Source organism: Ixodes scapularis, unplaced genomic scaffold (assembly GCF_016920785.2).
Source record: "Ixodes scapularis isolate PalLabHiFi unplaced genomic scaffold, ASM1692078v2 PGA_scaffold8__174_contigs__length_109621045, whole genome shotgun sequence".
NCBI classification, from domain to species: Eukaryota; Metazoa; Arthropoda; class Arachnida; order Ixodida; family Ixodidae; genus Ixodes; species Ixodes scapularis.
Genome location: NW_024609883.1, coordinates 7021720 through 7039908, shown reverse-complemented (window position 1 = coordinate 7039908; position 18189 = coordinate 7021720). Strand labels below are relative to the sequence as shown.

The 18189-nt window shown below is 44.4% G+C and overlaps 1 protein-coding gene across 1 annotated transcript in view; it reads right to left on the bottom strand.

Annotated features, from left to right (window-relative positions):
• Positions 1–4011: 4011 nt before the first annotated feature.
• The window catches only part of LOC115309879 (4-coumarate--CoA ligase 1), a 59353-nt gene continuing 45175 nt past the window's right edge, over positions 4012–18189 (bottom strand). Inside the window, exons 7-9 of the mRNA XM_029968124.3 lie at positions 13871–14015; positions 7808–8059; positions 4012–4130 (exon numbers count right to left, since the gene is read on the bottom strand). Coding sequence (XP_029823984.3) covers positions 4012–4130; positions 7808–8059; positions 13871–14015 — 516 coding nt within the window. The remainder of the gene's footprint in view (positions 4131–7807; positions 8060–13870; positions 14016–18189) is intronic.

Here is an 18189-nt window from a genome sequence, read left to right as displayed (position 1 = left end):
TTCGCCAAAGTGAGGCGTCACCTTTTTTCTTTTTTTTTTTTTCTTCTTTTTCAAGTTAGATATCTTTTTTTTTTGTGTCACTCCAGGTTTTATTTTCACGTTCCGGCAAACCGCCAAATATACGATTGTTTCGGCGCATTTGCCCATTCATGTAGCCCAAAGAGTTCCTTAACCAAGAAAGTTGCTCGTATGCACTGGAAGATTCCCGCTCCACAATACCAATTGTTTCGGTGACGTTAGCCAGGTTTTCCTGTATTCGGTCGATTTCATCAACTGTGACTTCCAGGCTGGACATACGAGTGCCCAGGTATGCAATATCTTTGTTGATTTAGTTTAATTTGGATACGTTCTTCCTCTGGTTTCGATTGCTACTTGTTATAAGGCTATCAATGGATTCTTGCAGTTTATCTATTTTTTTTCAGTGTTAGTGGGACCTGGGTTTAGCTCAAAGTCACCTGTTTAAGAAAGTAGTAGAAAACGCACAGTCAGGACAGCGAGCAGTAAGAAATGACTAAATGGTTCCAAACTAGACATGTTGAACTGTTTTGGTGATAACTGGAGAGTCTTTCTTTTCGAGCATGGCAAACACCTTCTGACACGTATTCGGTACGTCACAACGTCAACGCCCTTTTATATAATCGGATGGGATTCGCAGCCAAAGCAACCTAAAAGATACGGCAAGAACTAAGGAATTACTTAAGAGTACACACCTGTGAAAGATACGCGAGTCGTTTAGTGCACTGGCAAAGCTTTGCTGCGAATCCTGAGGAGGCCGTCCTGCCGATCCTTTTTGTAGCCCTCTGATGAGGTCACGTGGTAGTGACGCGGCTTCAGCTAGCCAGATAATGATAGAGATCATTGTTCCTATCTCTGATAACGACGCTTGAGACGTGGGAAAAAAACGTTGCCCAGCCGGCAACATACGATGCTCGCTCAAGGGTGAGCGCTGCTCCTGTGAAAGATTATCGACACGTTTAGTGCACTGGCAAAGCTTGGCTGCAAACACACATTTAGTTTTCCCACTAAATTCAGCGGGGAACTAAATTGGTGTTGAGGTCATGTGGCGTCAGTTTTGCCTCTAAATTTAGGGGGGAAACCGACTTTCTGAGTCACGCGACATGAAGTCATGTGACATCATACTCCCCGCTAAATTCAGCGGGGAAACTGAATTGGTGATCACGGGTTCGACGATCGCGCGACCCAGCCTCTGCTGCGTCGCGCGATGACAGCGCAGCAGAGGTTGGTTGCACTATCTCTCCACGGGGCGCAGTGCCGCTGGGGCCGATATGCGCTCCGATGGCAAACCGAAACTTAAAAACCCGGCGAATTAGTGTGGTTTTTCAGAAAGCTGTAAAATGCTTCGCATGCCTTCCATCGTTCTGCAATTTGCTGATTTAATGTTTTTCGATGATGCTGAGCAATGTTCTATTTGAAACTATGCCCTAAAGACAATATTAAAAATATTAATTACGCAAAAATAAATAACATGTTAATTATCACGGACTTTGATCATTTTCCTAAATGGGGCCCTATCCCAGGACCAAAACGGCACAAGCCTTTCTTCGTTGCGATGAGTAGTTTTCGCAGGAGCGATTTGGCTTAAGTTCTCTGAAACACCCTAAATATGTGTGTGTATATATATATATATATATATATATATATATATATATATATATATATATATATATAGTGTAGACCGCATATAACGTATGTCGCGGGAGTCGAGAAAATCCTTACTTTAAGCGGTACCGCGCTATAACCACAACATCAATTTTTCAGGCCAAAATACATGCCATGAGACAACTTATCTTTGTAAAAGAATTTACTTTATATTAGAAGAAAAATAAAGCTTAGTTTGAAAAAAGTCTTTATTTCACCAGTTCACCAGACTAGTACACTTCTCTCTCAAGTGTGTCACACATTTTCAAAGGAATGAGTGACTTTTGCCTGGCGCAGCATTTTAATGGCGTCGCGGGTTGCGCACGGGCGTTGCGAGAGTTCAGGATTGCTAACCCTAATCACTTTCCTGCGGTGATGAAAACACGCGAAAATTCGCATCCTTTATACGGCACGCGCATGAAATGCTCCAAATAAGGCATCAAATGCCTTATTGGCATGAAATGCGCGCATGAAATGCTCCAAATAAGAAATCCGGGCGATGTTCGAAGACACAAATGCTTAGAAAGCACCACTGTAGTCGAAGTAAACAAACACGACGACACGGGCGTTTCTGCTGTCTTGAGCGTGCCGCCACGACATCGCCGAAAGAGTAGGTGGATCTTCGCTTCTAGTACGTGCTGGGTTATCATAGCTATAGTCGGTGACAGGTCAAGAACGAAGTGGAAGCTCCTCCCACCCCTTTCCATTTCAGCAGAGAGAACGTTGGAGAGGATGTCGCCTCCTCTCCAGCGTTCGCACTACTAAAGTGGAAAGAGGTGGGAAAAGCATCCACTTCGTTCTTGACCTGTCACCGACTATACACACAACGAAAATTCTTAAGGCCCATACGCACATTCGCGTTTGAGCGCGGTGCGTTCCGTAGCGGCAAGCGGACGCGTTGCGTTGCGAAGACCGCTTGCGCTAAACTTGTACGCACAGTTGCGTTGACACGCAGTCAACCGCAGTCAAGAGCCAATAAGAACGCGCTATCGTCGCTAGTGGCTCACCAATAGTAAGCGAAATCCAAGGCAACATGGCGGCGCACGGCGACAGCGTCGAAGCGTTCGATCTTGAGACAATAGGGAGTTTTCGTAGATCGTTTCCCATGTCCCGCAACGCTCTCCGCAACCAGCTACGCTAGCCGGAACTCTACAGTCAAGGCCATGGTCGCGCCGGCGCAGTAGCGGCTGCTTCGTTGCGGAGGGCTTAGCGGAGGGGGAAACGCGGTCTACGAAAAGTCCCTAATCTCGCCGGCTTCCCCGACGTTTTGTCAAGCTTGAACCATCGCAGCCTTGGAAAATACAGTCCCCACCGCTCCCCAAAACGAAAAAGCAAGCACTGAGACTGCTGAGACCGGCGAACCGGATACGTCTCGCCGAGTCGGCCGGGTGGGGCGAGCGAACACGTCACCCCTCGCCTCTTTCGGCTTCTGATTGGTCGAACGCGCCCGAACGCACCGCAACGCTTCGGAAAGTTGAACGAGTCTCTACTCGCTTGCGTCGCGCTACCGAGCGTTGCGGTAAGGCGCGCGTCGGTCCGCAAGCGACTGCGCCTGGCCGCAAGGACTCCGCAACGCACTCAAACGCGTTCAAACGCGAATGTGCGTATGGCGCTTTAGTCAAGGATAGCGCTTATACGCGAAACGATGAGCTTCCACCACGCCGGCTACGTCGATGATCACTACCGACTCCATGTTTGCCGATAGAAGAAGCCGGCCCGCGACCCGCATGTAACGCGCGCGAACACTTCTCTTCGACCTGCGATTGCTCTCTCGTTGCGGTTGTTTCCAACGCAGCGGAGGGACGCACGCACGTGACACGTGCGTGCGTCCTTCCGTCGCTATGGCAACTGAAGCCGCTCTCTTCACTTCTTCGAGCAACCTCCTTGCCCCGCGAGTGCCGCTCGCGGCTAGCGCCGTTATCTAGTGTCGCACAGGAAAGCGTGCTCGCTGCGCCGGCGCGGTCGGCGGGCTGTTCCAGAAACCGCACTATAACCGGTATTTCCCTTCGCGCGCATGCATTTTAAGCGGTATGTAATGACATGCGGTTACATTGTAAGTGGGCTATATATATATATATATATATATATATATATATATATATTTGTCACTCGAATTCTATACCACGGTACATCACAAAATCAACATTACAGAGAAGCGTAAACGTCTGTAAATTTTTAGGCGCCGGCATATACTAGGCTGCCTTTATTGCGTTCACCATCCCCAAACTTGATCGAACCGATCGCCAGAAATACCACTCTAAGAAGGCATCTGTTACAAGGCTTTAAATCAGAAATTATCTTGAATTAAAATTTAAGAAATCATCCGTATCTTGCAGGACTTAAAGAGTGTGACTAATCGTCCACGTGAAGCATCTGCAATTTTTTTCTGATGACTTTGCCATTGGTGTCTCTTGGTAACCTGTGAACAAACTTTACCCCTCCATGAAGGTGCATGTACTTTCCAAGTTGACCTGGAAAGAAATGGAAAAGCAAACTTTTACCTTCGAGTGCCTTTTACAAGAGGGTGATTCCGCGTCAGTTCATGCAATGATGGTCCGGGTAATAATTTAGATATTTTTGTTAAAAATATATATGAAAGCCATGTTCTTGGGAGGAACATTCAGCTAGATATGAACGCCGTAACAATTTTTTTTCGCTGAGATATAAAATAGAGAAGCTTGAGGCGTGGAAATTGAGAAGATTTCACAATGCTACTTTGCACAGTCGTCATTTCCTTATCGAACCTTTCACGGCACCATAACCTTTTTAATAGGTTTTACAAAGGTTATACAACACATTCATAAAAAATTAAAAATATCCATAAAATATTTCAATGCAAACAAAAATATCAAACATGGCACAAAAACGCGTTTTAGAAACATATTCACAATTTTTTTGCAAATAAACCATCTTTCATAATACTTCACAAAACATATCAAAATGCGCGTATTTAAATATTCTTTACGAATATATAAATATAATATGCCCACCCTTAAACATATTTTTGTTATCAACTCGGAAATTCGGCTGATTTCTCAAAATGTGGCAGGATTGGGCGTCGATATTTAAAAAACTCCATCTTTTATTTTATTTAAACTCCCCTTGGCAGTTTGCAGTGACTTGAACATACCTGTGATGGCAAACGATTGAGTAACATATGACATCCAAGCGGGAAAAGCTACGACAAACCTTCACTCGGAGCGAGCCGACGTCTTCGTCATAGCGGCTTTGCCGCACAGCACCAAACGTTTGGGCGTTAGTTATGGCATGTATTTTATATTATTAAAATTCTTTTTTTATACGCGGTGAGTATTAGTGACGTGAAAAGGAACTTTGAGCTGGAATACCATTAATTAGCTTACAATCCACAGGAATAAAACGGCCCCACTCTGCAAATTCGCTACCTATGCATCATACATAAGCTTAAAACTCTCACTTGTGCGAATGGCCATGTATACATCTGGCCTCTCGGCATATGATGACTTTCACAGATGAGTTTCCTGGATTCCTTTGACAGGTTTTACGGTGGTCCACTTTGCTTGCTTCACCGCACGAAACTCTCGAACTCGAAGACAGTTGTGAGCACTGCACAGAGTGGTTTGACGCGTTTTGCGAAGTGCTGAAGGCATGTAGTTCCCACCAGGAACGCAAGCGATTGTACGTGCTTCTGCCACCGATCATCCTGAAGAAAACAATATTGTGTCTGGTGTCGGGTGCGACTGCCTACATGATTGATCAAACATGAAAACTGAAGCGCAAATGTGGTGTTTGGGCAACCCCTGATCCCAACATGGGGAAAAAGGCGAATACCGAAGACGTGGGGGTTGCAATTGAGTACTACACACGCGACGACCTCGCATGCTCTGTTCAAAGCCCCGACAAAAAGGACGTCGTCAAAGCCATGATCAACGACATGTTCAAAGTCGTAAAAAGGTTTATGACCCGCTCTATTAAGGAAACTTACCAGCTGTTTAGGAAGGACCATCCCCAACCCGAACTAGGCATCTCCAAATTTTATTCCCTACGGCCAAAATGGGTAAACAAAAAAAGTCCCGAGCACGAGGTGTGCGCATGCATATATTGCGTCAATTTTCAGTTGCTTTTAACGGCAATAACAAATGCCCCAACGAAGACATTTACTGAAGACGACCTCAAGCGCATCTACCTCTTCTGCGCTCCACAGAACGATTGCTTTCTGCGCCGTTGCGAAAAGTGCCCAAAAACGCAGAGCATCTCGCTGCAGTCGCTTCATCTCGACGAAGACGAACAGATCTGTTTCGCGTTATGGGACGCTGGCGAACTCGTCAAAAAGGTTATGGACACTTCTGCCTTCCTGCGGCAATAGGAGAGCGAAAAGTATATGAGGCATTCTTACATCCTTGACCTTGAACGAAGCCTGATACATGACACAAGAACCGCCTTACCACCCTAGGCAGTGATGTTCCACTTCGATTTTGCGGAAAAATGGACAGTACTCTTTCCAACCGAAGTGCAGAGTTTTCATTGAAAAAAAAACTCAAGTGTCTCTCTCCACAAGTGTGGTTACGTCCACGCAAGGCACGCAAAGCTTTGCCGTTGTCACCGATGGTACACGACACATGACACAGCTCACGCTCTTCTAGCCACATAGGCCATAAAAGAGTATGTTGATGTTCATTTCCCAGTCTTTTTTTAAATAATTTTTGTATCAGACGGAGCGGCGGCGCATTTCAAGAATCGCTTCCAATTCCACGAATTGTCTCGGAAGCCGCACTCTTCGGCAAGATGGATCTTTTCAGCCACTGGACACGGAGAAAGCGCTTGTGATGAAGTAGGTGGAAGAACCAACGCTCACCAAGTTGAGATCTTCGCTCAACTCAACGATTGCCACCGCTAAAGACTTTGTGGAAGTGCTATGTAAAAAAGTAACAAATGTCTGCATGTTCAACCTGTCTGTGGAACGGGTTCGAGAGTTTCGTGCGGTAAAGCAAGCAGAGTGGACCACCATAAAACCTGTGAGAGGAATCCAGGCTTCTCATCTGTGGAAGTCATCATATGCCGAGAGGCCGGATGTATACATGGCCACTCGCATAACTGAGAGTTTTAAGCTTATCTATGCATAGTTAGCAAATTCGCACAGCGGGGCCGTTTTGTTCCTGCGAATTGTAAGCTAATTAATGGTATTCCAGCTCAAAGTCCATTTTCGCGTGACTAATACTCAGCCCTTATGAAAAAAAAATTTTAATAATATAAAATACATGCCATAACTAACGCTCAAAACGTTTGGTGCTGTGCGGCAAAGCCGCTATGACGAAGACGTCGGCTCGCTCCGAGTGAAGGTTTGTCGTAGCTTTTCCCGCTTGGAGGTCATATGTTACTCAATCTTTTGCCATCACAGGTTAGTTCGAGTCACTGCAAAGTGCCAAGGGAAGTTTAAAGAAAATAAAGATGGAGTTTTTTAAATATCGACGCCCAATCTTGCCACATTTTGAGAAATCAGCCGAATTTCCGCGTTGATAACAATAATATGTTTAAGGGTGGGCATATTATCTTTATATATTCGTAAAGAATATTTAAATACGCGCATTTTGATATGTTTTGTGAAGTATTATGAAAGATGGTTTATTTGCAAAAAAATTGTGAATATGTCTCTAAAACGCGTTTTTGTGCCATGTTTGATATCTTTGTTTGCATGAAATATTTTATGGATATATTTAATTTTTTATGTATGTGTTGTATAACCTTTGTAAAACCTATTAAAAAGGTTATGGTGCCGTGAAAGGTTTGATAAGGAAATGACGACTGTGTAAAGTAGCATTGTGAATTATTCTCAATTTCCACGCCTCAAGCTTCTCTATTTTATATCTCAGCGAAAAAAATTGTTACGGCGTTCATATCTAGCTGAATGTTCCTCCCAAAAACATGGCTTTCATATATATTTTTAACAAAAATATCTAAAATATGACCCGGACCATCATTGCATGAATTGACGTGGAATCACCCAAGAGATGAATAAAAAGACAACTGTGTGGTTAAAGCTTTAGGAATCTATAAACAATAAAACTCTTTACCCTATTTTTCCAGTTTTACTTTAATATATGCCGTAATTCTCAACTGTCTGTGTTTATTATATCCATGAGCTGTAAATAGTGTTGAGATTAATTGTCACCTGCGACGAAGTTTTGGAGCATTGCCTCGGTGATTTTCCCGCAAGATTCTGTCAACACAACAAACGCCATGGCCACTTCTTCATACTGTGGATGAGGAACACCGATGACAGCCGCCTCTGCGATTCCTTCGTGGTTGAGCAACACGCTCTCAATGGAGGAGGGAGCTACTTGGATACCCATGCATCGGAAAAACTGGCTCATTCTCTCAACGTGGAAGAACTGGCCATCTTCATTGTAATAGCAGATGTCACCTGTAATTACCATGTTCCGATCATCTCCGCAATGGCGGTTTATCAATTTATGTAAACCAAAAATAGCTGCGAGCTCTAAATAAGTAAAAGAAACTACACTCTGTTTGAATGATTATGCACTTTTTGGCGTTAAAGCATCCTAGTATGAAAGAATAAGAATGCAGTTTCAGGGCGTAAAAATGTGATTTCGATTTATTCGCGCGCACCCCTGCACATTTGTTACAACCGGCTCTCACGTAACCCGCTATACCGTTCTGGTTCGCCGCAGTCCTCACCTATAATATAGGCCACCACAGATGTCCTCCATAGTGTACTGGCGCTTCAAATGAATAATGAGGAGAAGGAGCCGTGCCAGACACCGAAAATTCTGCTGAATTTGCAAGAGGGTACATGGAAGCAACCTTCAGTACAATGCAGCTGCCCCTGAGATTTTGATGGTCTCAGTAGCAGCTGTTGCAGCTGGACTTCATCTCTATTTTTTAATGCGTAAAAGGTGATCACCTCGGATCCCACAAAGAGCGATGCACCCCTTTCTTTTAGTTCATTTGCGGAATATTCACACGAATATTACAGTAAAAAACAACCCAAGTAGCATGATTTTTTTACCAAAAAAAGAACCAAATCTACTATTCTTTTGCCACGGCCTTCTTATCTTTATTCTTAATCACCAATAAAGTAGCATAGTTGTGCATCTGTGCCTAGTTGTTTGGTTTTTTGTGTCAGCTGACATATCTAAGTTTCAACCCTCAACCAGATGACACAGTTTCGTATCACTTGGTTGTTCGATGACACAGTTTGGTATCACTTGGTTGTTCGGTTGTAACCTGGCATTTATGGCCGGCTTTAATCTCTGAGCGATTGAGTGACATACCCAAGCTTCTGAGGGCGATATTGTTCATGTAGGAGGGTAAGATGTTCCGGCAATGTAGGAAGCTCTGATTTTATTAAAGGTTTCGACTTGCTGACTGCCGTTGGCGTCTAGACTCCGTCTCACTTGAAGTATGAGCGCAGGTGAAGATTCAAGAGCAAGCTCTGTACTTTCAGCGCCCTTGCCAAGCATGCGAGCTCGTGCGGTGCAACCATCTTTCAGGGAAACCTGCTCATGCGTGTAGCTTCGGTTTTTCTCGCACCTACATTAAGTCACACTCTAGTTTCATCGTCTTCAAGAACATTAAACAAGCTTAAGATGTCTCTCGTACGCAGGCTTGGCGTACACAAACATACGTGCATGTTTCCAAGTCTTCAGGCCTTAAAGGTTCAAGTATGTCAGGCGTCGGGGGCATGTGGGTTTAACATGTGCGAAAACTTGCGAAATTGATTAATGGAGGTGAACAGTGATGACGTTTTTTCGCGCGATGTAGACCTGTAATAATATTTGAAGGCCAAAGAAGGCTTAGCAGAACTTTACTCATTCGTTGGAGTGTGCGGCCCTTCTGTTCTAAAGGTTGACTTTACCTGCCGATGGAAATACTTCATTATACTGTTGGCAGAGGAGTGGTAGGCGGTGGACGGGATGTTTCGTTCTCAGAATTTAACTTTGGTAAATGTTCCGAATAATGCAGACTTCAACTGCCGTTTTTTGTCGTTCGTGATGAATGATGCACATGTGTAATTGGAAACCCAATGAATTACAAGTGTCGGCTACGGTACTAGGCTGTGGTGTCCGCGAGTAGTATCACCTCCGTTTATCTTGTATCACACTCACACAATTGAAAACCTACGTGAAACCTTCCATGGCGAAAGGGTTTTAACAGGGGTCAGGTAAACATAATTTGCCTTCGGCAGCCAAAAGTAATCCAGAAGGTCAGAATATGTTTGTAATGCGGTTTACTTTAGGTACGATCAAATCCCATGCAACAAGGAGAAACATGTTGCCGTTAGTAATGCTTGCCCTACACGGACATGCGTACTTGGCAGGGACGCTGAACGCCCAAAGTTTGCTTTTATTGTTTCTTCTTTGTATAGGGGTTTTAGTGCGATGGCACTAAAGTCCGCTTTGGTCCACCGACGCCAGCATTTATACTGGTCCATACATAGCGAGCAGTGGCCAGGCGGAGTGTGCAGCAGGCTCGAGTATAACTTGCATTTTAAGACTCAAATATTTCTCTTCAAAATGTCAGGGGAGCTAAGAGGCGCGGTGTGATAGTTGAGGCATGGCATGTGCTTTGTTACGTGTCTTGCGATAATGGAATGGTTCTCCGTTCAAGCGAAGATTGTCATTGTTGATCTTTCGATAGGCCTTGGTCATCGTGATCAGATTGGGTCATTGCTTGAAAAATCCCCGTGAAAGATTCAATACAGAGGACCTTCACTCCATAAAGATTGTCGCAGACAATTTTTTTAATATTTGCACGTGCCGGATGTCAACACTGAATTAGGAAATAAATTCAAGTTCGTGACATTTACGAGCAGTGCATCGTGCGTGTTCTCCAAGTAATGCTAAAGTAAAACGTTTGTAAGTCCTTCGTATGCACGACATGTTTTCGAGGATTTGACGGCCAGGAGCTCTCAACCGAACGTGCTATATTTGTCTGGCTTGTGTTATTGTGCGGGTTAAGAAACCGAGCGGACCTCATTCTCCATCAATGTTTTGCTGCACGAGAGCACCAACCCCGACATCTGAAACATCTGTCACTAGTTAAGTGCAAATATCAGTTTGACGATGGGCAGTTAGTGTAGCTTCGACCAGAACGTTTTTACTCTTTAGTCGGAAGGCGCCGCTTCATCTGGCGAAGCGATTGCTCCGCTTGATTCTTGTCTTCCAATGATGCAATGATCAAAAAAGTCTACTTCTGAAACTACAAGAATACATGTGTTTAGGTTCAAGATTTAAAAAATGTGGTCGAAAAATTGCCGGAGATGTTGTATAAGTTTGCGAATTCATGCTCTCACGAGAAGCTGATCAACGCATCAGCAAGATAAGCAAGATAAGGTCAAGACCTGCTCTCACCTTGTTTATAAAAATGTATGCATTGTTGCGCCACAAGCATAGCATTCAAGCTTACCCGAAGAGTTCAAAAGAATTGGCAATTGAGGTCTGCGACATCTCTAAAGGTTCAGCAGGGTATCAGATCATAAGCCGTGATTCATTCAATGTTGTTACAAACATATTTACAAGCAAGAATTTTGTAAAACCACGAATGTGCGGGACTGGGTACCAGTTAAGTACGGTTGTGTCCGTTGTGAGCACAATAATCTTCACACGTCTGTCATGGTGTGTATTGTTATTTCACATTCACTTCCTGTTTTATATGGTGTCCTACCCATCTCCGTTTTAAGAAACTTAACCTCTTTCTGTTCTTTTTTGACTACGTCACATAAAATCAGTTGATCACGAGATACCGGACGAGATGGTCGTTCTTCTGTAGTGGTACGCTTGCTGCTGAATTCTAGATGCAAGTCACCAGCAGTGACCTTTAAGACCAGGTCAACGACAAAACATAATTTTCTTTTTTTTTTTTTTTTTCCGAAATCTAGCATATAATTAAATTCCGGATAAGCGGTGGAAAGACTTTCAGTTGTAAAACGGTATAGGCGAGCAAACACAGGACGCCCATGCGTAACAGAACAATGTTTGGCAACATGATAGACCGTTTGATCCAAACTTGGACGTAGTTCAACTACTCTACTCAAACTACTGTAGTTTAACTACTTTTTCGAGTAACTTGGTAACTTTCAATTACAACTTGATTTGGGTAATTAGTAGTTTAATTTAACTACTTTTTCAGGTAACTTCTACTCAAATTACTAACTACTTTTGAAATTTAATAGTGCTAATTTTGCCGATCACGAAAGTTTGAGCGCAGAAATGAATAAGACGCCGGCAGATAAAGTGGCATTCCATAACAAGGGGCCCCCTTGTTCGGGAAGGCGTCCTTGGGTCAAGGTGGCGACGAGCAGCCAAAACATAACACCGGCACGCACGAACGCAGGAAGAGATGCTTAACAAGCCTTGGTCGGGTATTGACCTAATCCGGTAATGCACGCAGGCGCCGCGTTTCCAGCTGCAACCGTGAAAGACGGGGACACTCCGAGAGTTGTTGTCTGTCTTTAGTGAGTTCTGACTCAAGCGGTAGGTTCCACGGGAGGCGCCACTGGAATGACTTCGCAGCTGGGTGCCTGTTCCCATGGTCGCCTCGTCGTCAGCGCATACGCCTTTGCAAAGCCGGACTCCCCCGCGCACAAACCCTGGCACGGATAATTCGTTCATGGGAGCACGTTCCCGCTTCCAGCTGCAACTGTATACGAGCGACGATGATTGTTCACGTAATTCTTCGCGTCCTTCCGACCATCCATGCCTGGGAGACCTCCTCTTTGTTGAAAACGATTTACTTGTCAGGCGTGTCAGGCGCGTCAGAATATTGTAGTCGCCTGCGAGGATTGCGAGTTACCCTTGGGAGATCCTTTTGTTGGACCCGGCGTCAGCGGCGAAGTATACTTCGGTTCATCTTCTGTTAAACCAAAACATTTTTTTTTCCAGTAGCGTAACACTAGCACTACAACGGAACGCGCAGTCGTCCGGATGATCTCATCGTCGTATCGCGAGACTTGAACCCTTGAAGGTCTGGTGCACTCTACCAGCGTACTCTCAGAACGACGTCGGAATAAAGAGGGGCCAGTCATAACAATCTCAACTTGGCGAAGAAAAAAGAAAAAAGGAGGAAAGTTTGTTATAAAAGATCCTCTACCCGAGGCAAGCCTCACATGTTCCGCCATGGACACCTAAGATGCCGACACTCGCTTACCCGACCCTGCACAGCCTGTTTCTCAAATTCAACGCTGCCGTTCCATTCACTGCAACGGTGGAACTAGTGCCACTAAATAAGCTACGCTTCAGAGTAACGACACTTGGCCATATTGTGGCTTAGAATCATGGTTGCCAGTTATCTGACGCTTTATCTGAAATCATAGGAAACGCTTTTCTGCCCTCAACAAGAATTAAACAGTTCGCTACAGAGAAAATCAATATTACATGAGCGTCCTAGCACCGAGTATAATGCTGAGGGAGTCTCACTTTTGAATCATGACGATTGGCAGTTGCGTCTGCTCTGCACAAGCCCCAAAATGGCGGCGCTCACAACAATGTCGGGGAACGGAGTGCCGATACTCTAAGCGCAGCTCATTTAGTGGCTCTAGGTGGAACGTCTATTTAGCTTGGCTGGGGACGTCTTTAGAAGAAAAAGGGGAAAGTTCTCCTATCAAGAACTTTGAAAGTCAATTGCTTCTGCGAGCGAATAAACTATTTCGGCGAAAACGCAAGCTATAAATAGACTGCATTTATTTTAGGCTCGCAGGGTTTTTCAATGATCAAAACTGCTGTTCATTTTGCTTCCACAAAAATATAAAAAAAGTAACTTCGACAGTAACTTCGAAAGTAACTCGCTACGTTTTAGAGTAGTTAGTAGTTTACTCAATTACTATTACAAATGAGTAATTTCTACTCTACTCCAATTACTTTTGGCGTCGATACTCAGTAACTTAACTTAACTACCTTATTTGAGTAATTTGTACATGTCTGGTTTGATCTAAGCCGTCTGGCTCTTCGAAGGCAAGGTAAGGAATATACCTTATATTGCAAGTAACAATCTCCTTATTAATAAAAAATGTTATATTTTGAGTTATCCTATTAACATGCACTAACTTATATAAATTGTATAGGGAGTGTATAAGTTCTTATCTTATATCTTACCATATTCTTATCGACCACATTCATATATAGTTGTTCTTTTTGATAACAGAATGCGCCTGTGCTAAAATAAAAACGTTTCAAGTTTCACCTCGCCACGTAAATAAGTAATGGCCGTCGTCTACCTGTTCGAACCCATCCATCGGGAGTAATCGCTTGTGACGTAGCTTCCGGATTTCCGTAATAGCCCCGCATGGAAGACGGCGACTTCACTAGTGCTTCTCCTTTCTCGTTTGGCCCGAGCACTTTCCCACTCTGGACGTCCACAACCTGAAGAGAATATATATATGTATATAGATATAGGAGGAAGGAGCAGAATCTTGAACGCAAGAAAAAACTTCGGTAAATAAAAATGTCAACAGAAAACTACTTGGAAACTTAGAACTAAACTTTAAAATTTTATTCTCCAACGGTTTCGCCGGGAAGGTCCGGCTTCGCCAGGGGTTTGTCGTACGGTGCCGCCTCAGTGGCTCCGAGAAGAGAGCGCCGGCCTACGAATACCCGTGTGGCAGGTTCGAATCCCAGCCGAGGTGCCCGCAATCTGATGGAGGCTTATTGCGGAGAAGGCGCCGTGTAACCAAGCTTTCGGTTGCACGTCAAAAGATCCCCAGGTGGTAGGATTAATCCTCAGTCCTCCGCTGGGGCGTGCCAGATGCCCGCCGTTGGTTTGGCACGTAAAACCCCCAATATTTGAATTTTTTTTTGTCATACGGTAAAATTGTATTCGCGAAGACATCAGCAGAGGCACAAGAGTAAAGTAAGGGAAAGGAGGAGACAACGCCGCATGTGCAAACACATAACGAAACAAATCCCAAAATGGGCAGGATAGAGGAAGAAGTCGCAAATAAAAAAATAAGAATAAAAAACATGTTTTTGTTTACTAATTTTGAAGAGGCATGTGCACACACGCTAACAAGAAGCTGAAACACGTTTCGCGTCGGTCCCGGCCCTCCCGGCGCGCGGGAGATTCGAGAGGTGATCGGCATGACAAAAGAGAGCGCCGCAGAGCGAAGCGTAAATTTAGAGAGCCCAGCCGTAGGCGCCGACGATGTAAAGGAAGCTTAGAAACACAGAGCATGATAGCAAATGTAAGTATCGACCACACGAACACCCTGCCCGTTTCAAAATCTCAAGGTGTGACGAGAGCTGTAACAAAAAACTGGCCTCTGCTTTTATTTATTCCGGCGGACAGTGTGTTGAATTCATAGATTAAAATATCATTCGAGCGCCTCGCGGTCGAATGATATATCCTCCAGTGAAGACTGAACGCTTCACTGGAGGATGGTTGCCGTTTCGTTCTGAATTGTATGTTCAGGGAGTAGCATGTGTTTTGAGAAAGGGACATCGGGAGTAGATTTTATATAAAGCTTACTAAAACGGAAAGTTGGGCTAGTTATTCGCGCTGTTTCTCAATATAGATTTTACATGAGCCTTATGTTTGTTAAAGCGCAACCGAAACGGGGTTTCTGTTTGTCCAATATACTGCATGTTACATAGCGCCCAATGCAGTAAGTATACTACATTCCGTGAGTCGCAATTGAAGGTACCGTTTATGCTGTAGACAAAATTTGATTTCAAGCTAGTGGCTTTGCTGGTTGGAACCATAGGGAGACATAGCTTGCAACCTGACATGGCCCGGATCTATTACTTATATATATATAAATAAAACAGCATTTTGGTCATTGCTTTCCTTATGTGGCAGGTATTGATAACCATTTTACCGAAAGGTTGAGCCCCCACTAAATTGTTGATACAAAATAATGAATCAAGTTCACTACAATGTTTGTAGTTCTTAATTATATATTGTAACAGAAAAGAAAAAGGAAGAAAAAACAGGAACAGGCGTGTGTGGAACTGAGGACTGAGTGTTCTGGGGCGCCCGTTTTGCCCATGAGCTCAGACGCCCGCGTCATTTGGTGGCAGTGGGTGGATTACTCAATGGCAACCAAATCAGAGGCAAATGGCATGATATCCACTTCTTTGGCGATGCGAATCACGGAGGGGTTAGCTGCTTTACTCACCGCAAGGAGTTCAACATACACCGTGAACCTGCTTGGGACCCTCGCCAATGGCCTAGCAGCCCGTCTAGCAATGTTGAAAACTGCTGTCGAACGTGAGGCGGCTGATGTCAGGAAACGCCTCGATTTTTTCGCGCCTTTCGTGCGTAAAATCTTAGTTTCTACAGGCTGAGCACCACTGATTGCCACTCAAGCTACCGAAATTCGAAGGTCAGTCGTCTCAGCAAGCCTTTATCATCCAATAGACCTTTCCGGATAATCCAGGAGACCTTGTGGGGCTGTACGAATGCACGCTCGTACCGGCTCGAACGCTTCATGTATTCTGGTAAAGGCACGATTCGTTCTTTCTTGTCGTTAAGCGCTCAGAACACACGCAAACATTAAGCGAACGAAAAAGAAAGTCATCACATACACTATTTTGCTTTTCTTTCGTTTTCTCTGCGTTTTAAACCACGAACTGTTAAACCAATATCAAATTCGCCTTCGTCACAATGCGCAAACGTCACAATGCGCAAAGCAGACGCTGGGGGCACCGTATATTACCGGCAAGATTATTTGAAGCTGTTACTTTTATGGTTTCGACGCAACGTCTAAAACAAGGGCAACGGTGGCCCAGTTGAGGGTCAACGCTCCTCAGTGTTTAAATGGCGTGTCTGCAACAAGTCGTTCCTCATACCAGCTACTCTTAGAAGCCCTAAAATTCCGCTTTGGTGATGAACGTCTTGTTCATCACCAAAGCTTGTTCATCGCCATAACCTTCTAGTTTGTATTTGATCATTTCGGCTGCTAATAACCTCAACGCTGTCACTATCACATTTGCGACATTCATGATCTGAAGCCAAATTATTTTATAGGTTTCTTCAGCATTCTCCTCCCTAAAGATGAATTCCAGGGGCAGAAGTAGCACCTCAGATAAAATTAACTTTGTGGTTACATCTTGTACATTTTATGAGTGCCATACATAAACGGTTTTTTTTTTCTTTTTTTTTCTCTTTTTTACGAAGGAAACTATTTCCCCAACCAGTGACTGCCGTTTGGACTGGACATGATTTCCAAGCATGTAAATGAGCATAGTTATGTTCTGGCAGAGAATCATATGTACCCGCTGTTCACAGCGAGTCAGTAGTTTGCTGCTGCAGCCGATGGCCGACTGGTAGGAAGGGGAACAATCTGTTGAGCAGGAGGAAGTCGACGCGACAAGGACATTAATGAAGCGCTGAAGTTGCTGAATGCAGCTGCATGCTTCGGTGTCGTAAAAGGGCACCTTAGGGCATAGGCAACTTCCTGCTGAATGTCTATCGAGCACTACCAGGGTCGGTACCCAACCTCTTCTCATAAATGAGTGACTATGATGCCTGGGAGAACCACATCTATGTCAGGAATGTTGCAAACGAGTGGACTAACAGCAGAAAGCATCTCTTCCCGCTGACGTGACTGTATAAATTCGCTTTTATGACCTCCCGGCATCTGGGTGTGAAAGGCCGTTCATCGCTGTTCCGCCTCTGCGACCATGTCAAAGAGCTGCAGTTGCCCTACTCATTGAGAAGTTGAGGCAGCCAAATCCTGCATGCGACACACTGTTGCAGACAACAGTATGACATGAATGAGTACGACCGGACATAGTACCTGTTCATAAAAACATTAGCCAGACTGCTTCAAGACAACTGCGACACCCTGATTGTTTGTCGAGTTCAGCGACGACCTGTACTCTTCGCTGCCCTGTCCGTCGCTGCCCTGTCCGTCGCTGCCCTGTCCGTCGCTGCCCTGTTCGTCGCTGTACTCTTCAGTGCCCTGTTTATTTGGCTGCTCGAACATCTTTGGCTACGGCAGTAAATGCTCGCACCACTGCAATCACTTAAAAGGAAGTCATTTATGACCTGAGCGGTTTTTGTTACAACACTGGCCCTCCTCTCGTGTCCTCGTAACAGTGTCTTTCTCCTGCGCACATACATGAAGCTTATGACACACTAGTTTGCATTCACAAGCTTACGAGTCGCACAACGTCTAAGCTTGGAAATATAGAAGTACCTTGGGAAGGCTAATTAGCGACTATGAAACTTCGCAAAAACTTCAAAACCTGATGGCTGGAATGTACTTCAAAGTGGACCACTGGGAGATAATTTGTTCACAAGCAAAGTTGTTTCCTATAAGTAAGCACAAGCTTGCACTCCAATTTTCCTCTTCCGCCAAATGTATGTGGAGCATTTACTGTACGCTATACGCGGTTGGTCAGAATGATTTTTTCTTTTTAATTTTTGCATCTCAGCTTTACGTAAACATCACTTGGAGTCTTTCAGGGCCTCTTGAAGTGCAGTGCCACCTCCATACATTTATTTTTTGTTGCCCCTTCAGAGCCACATGTTGGTGTATGTACCCAAATAAGTGGCTCTGGTATGTATGTTTGTTTGTCAATAGCTTGAGCCATT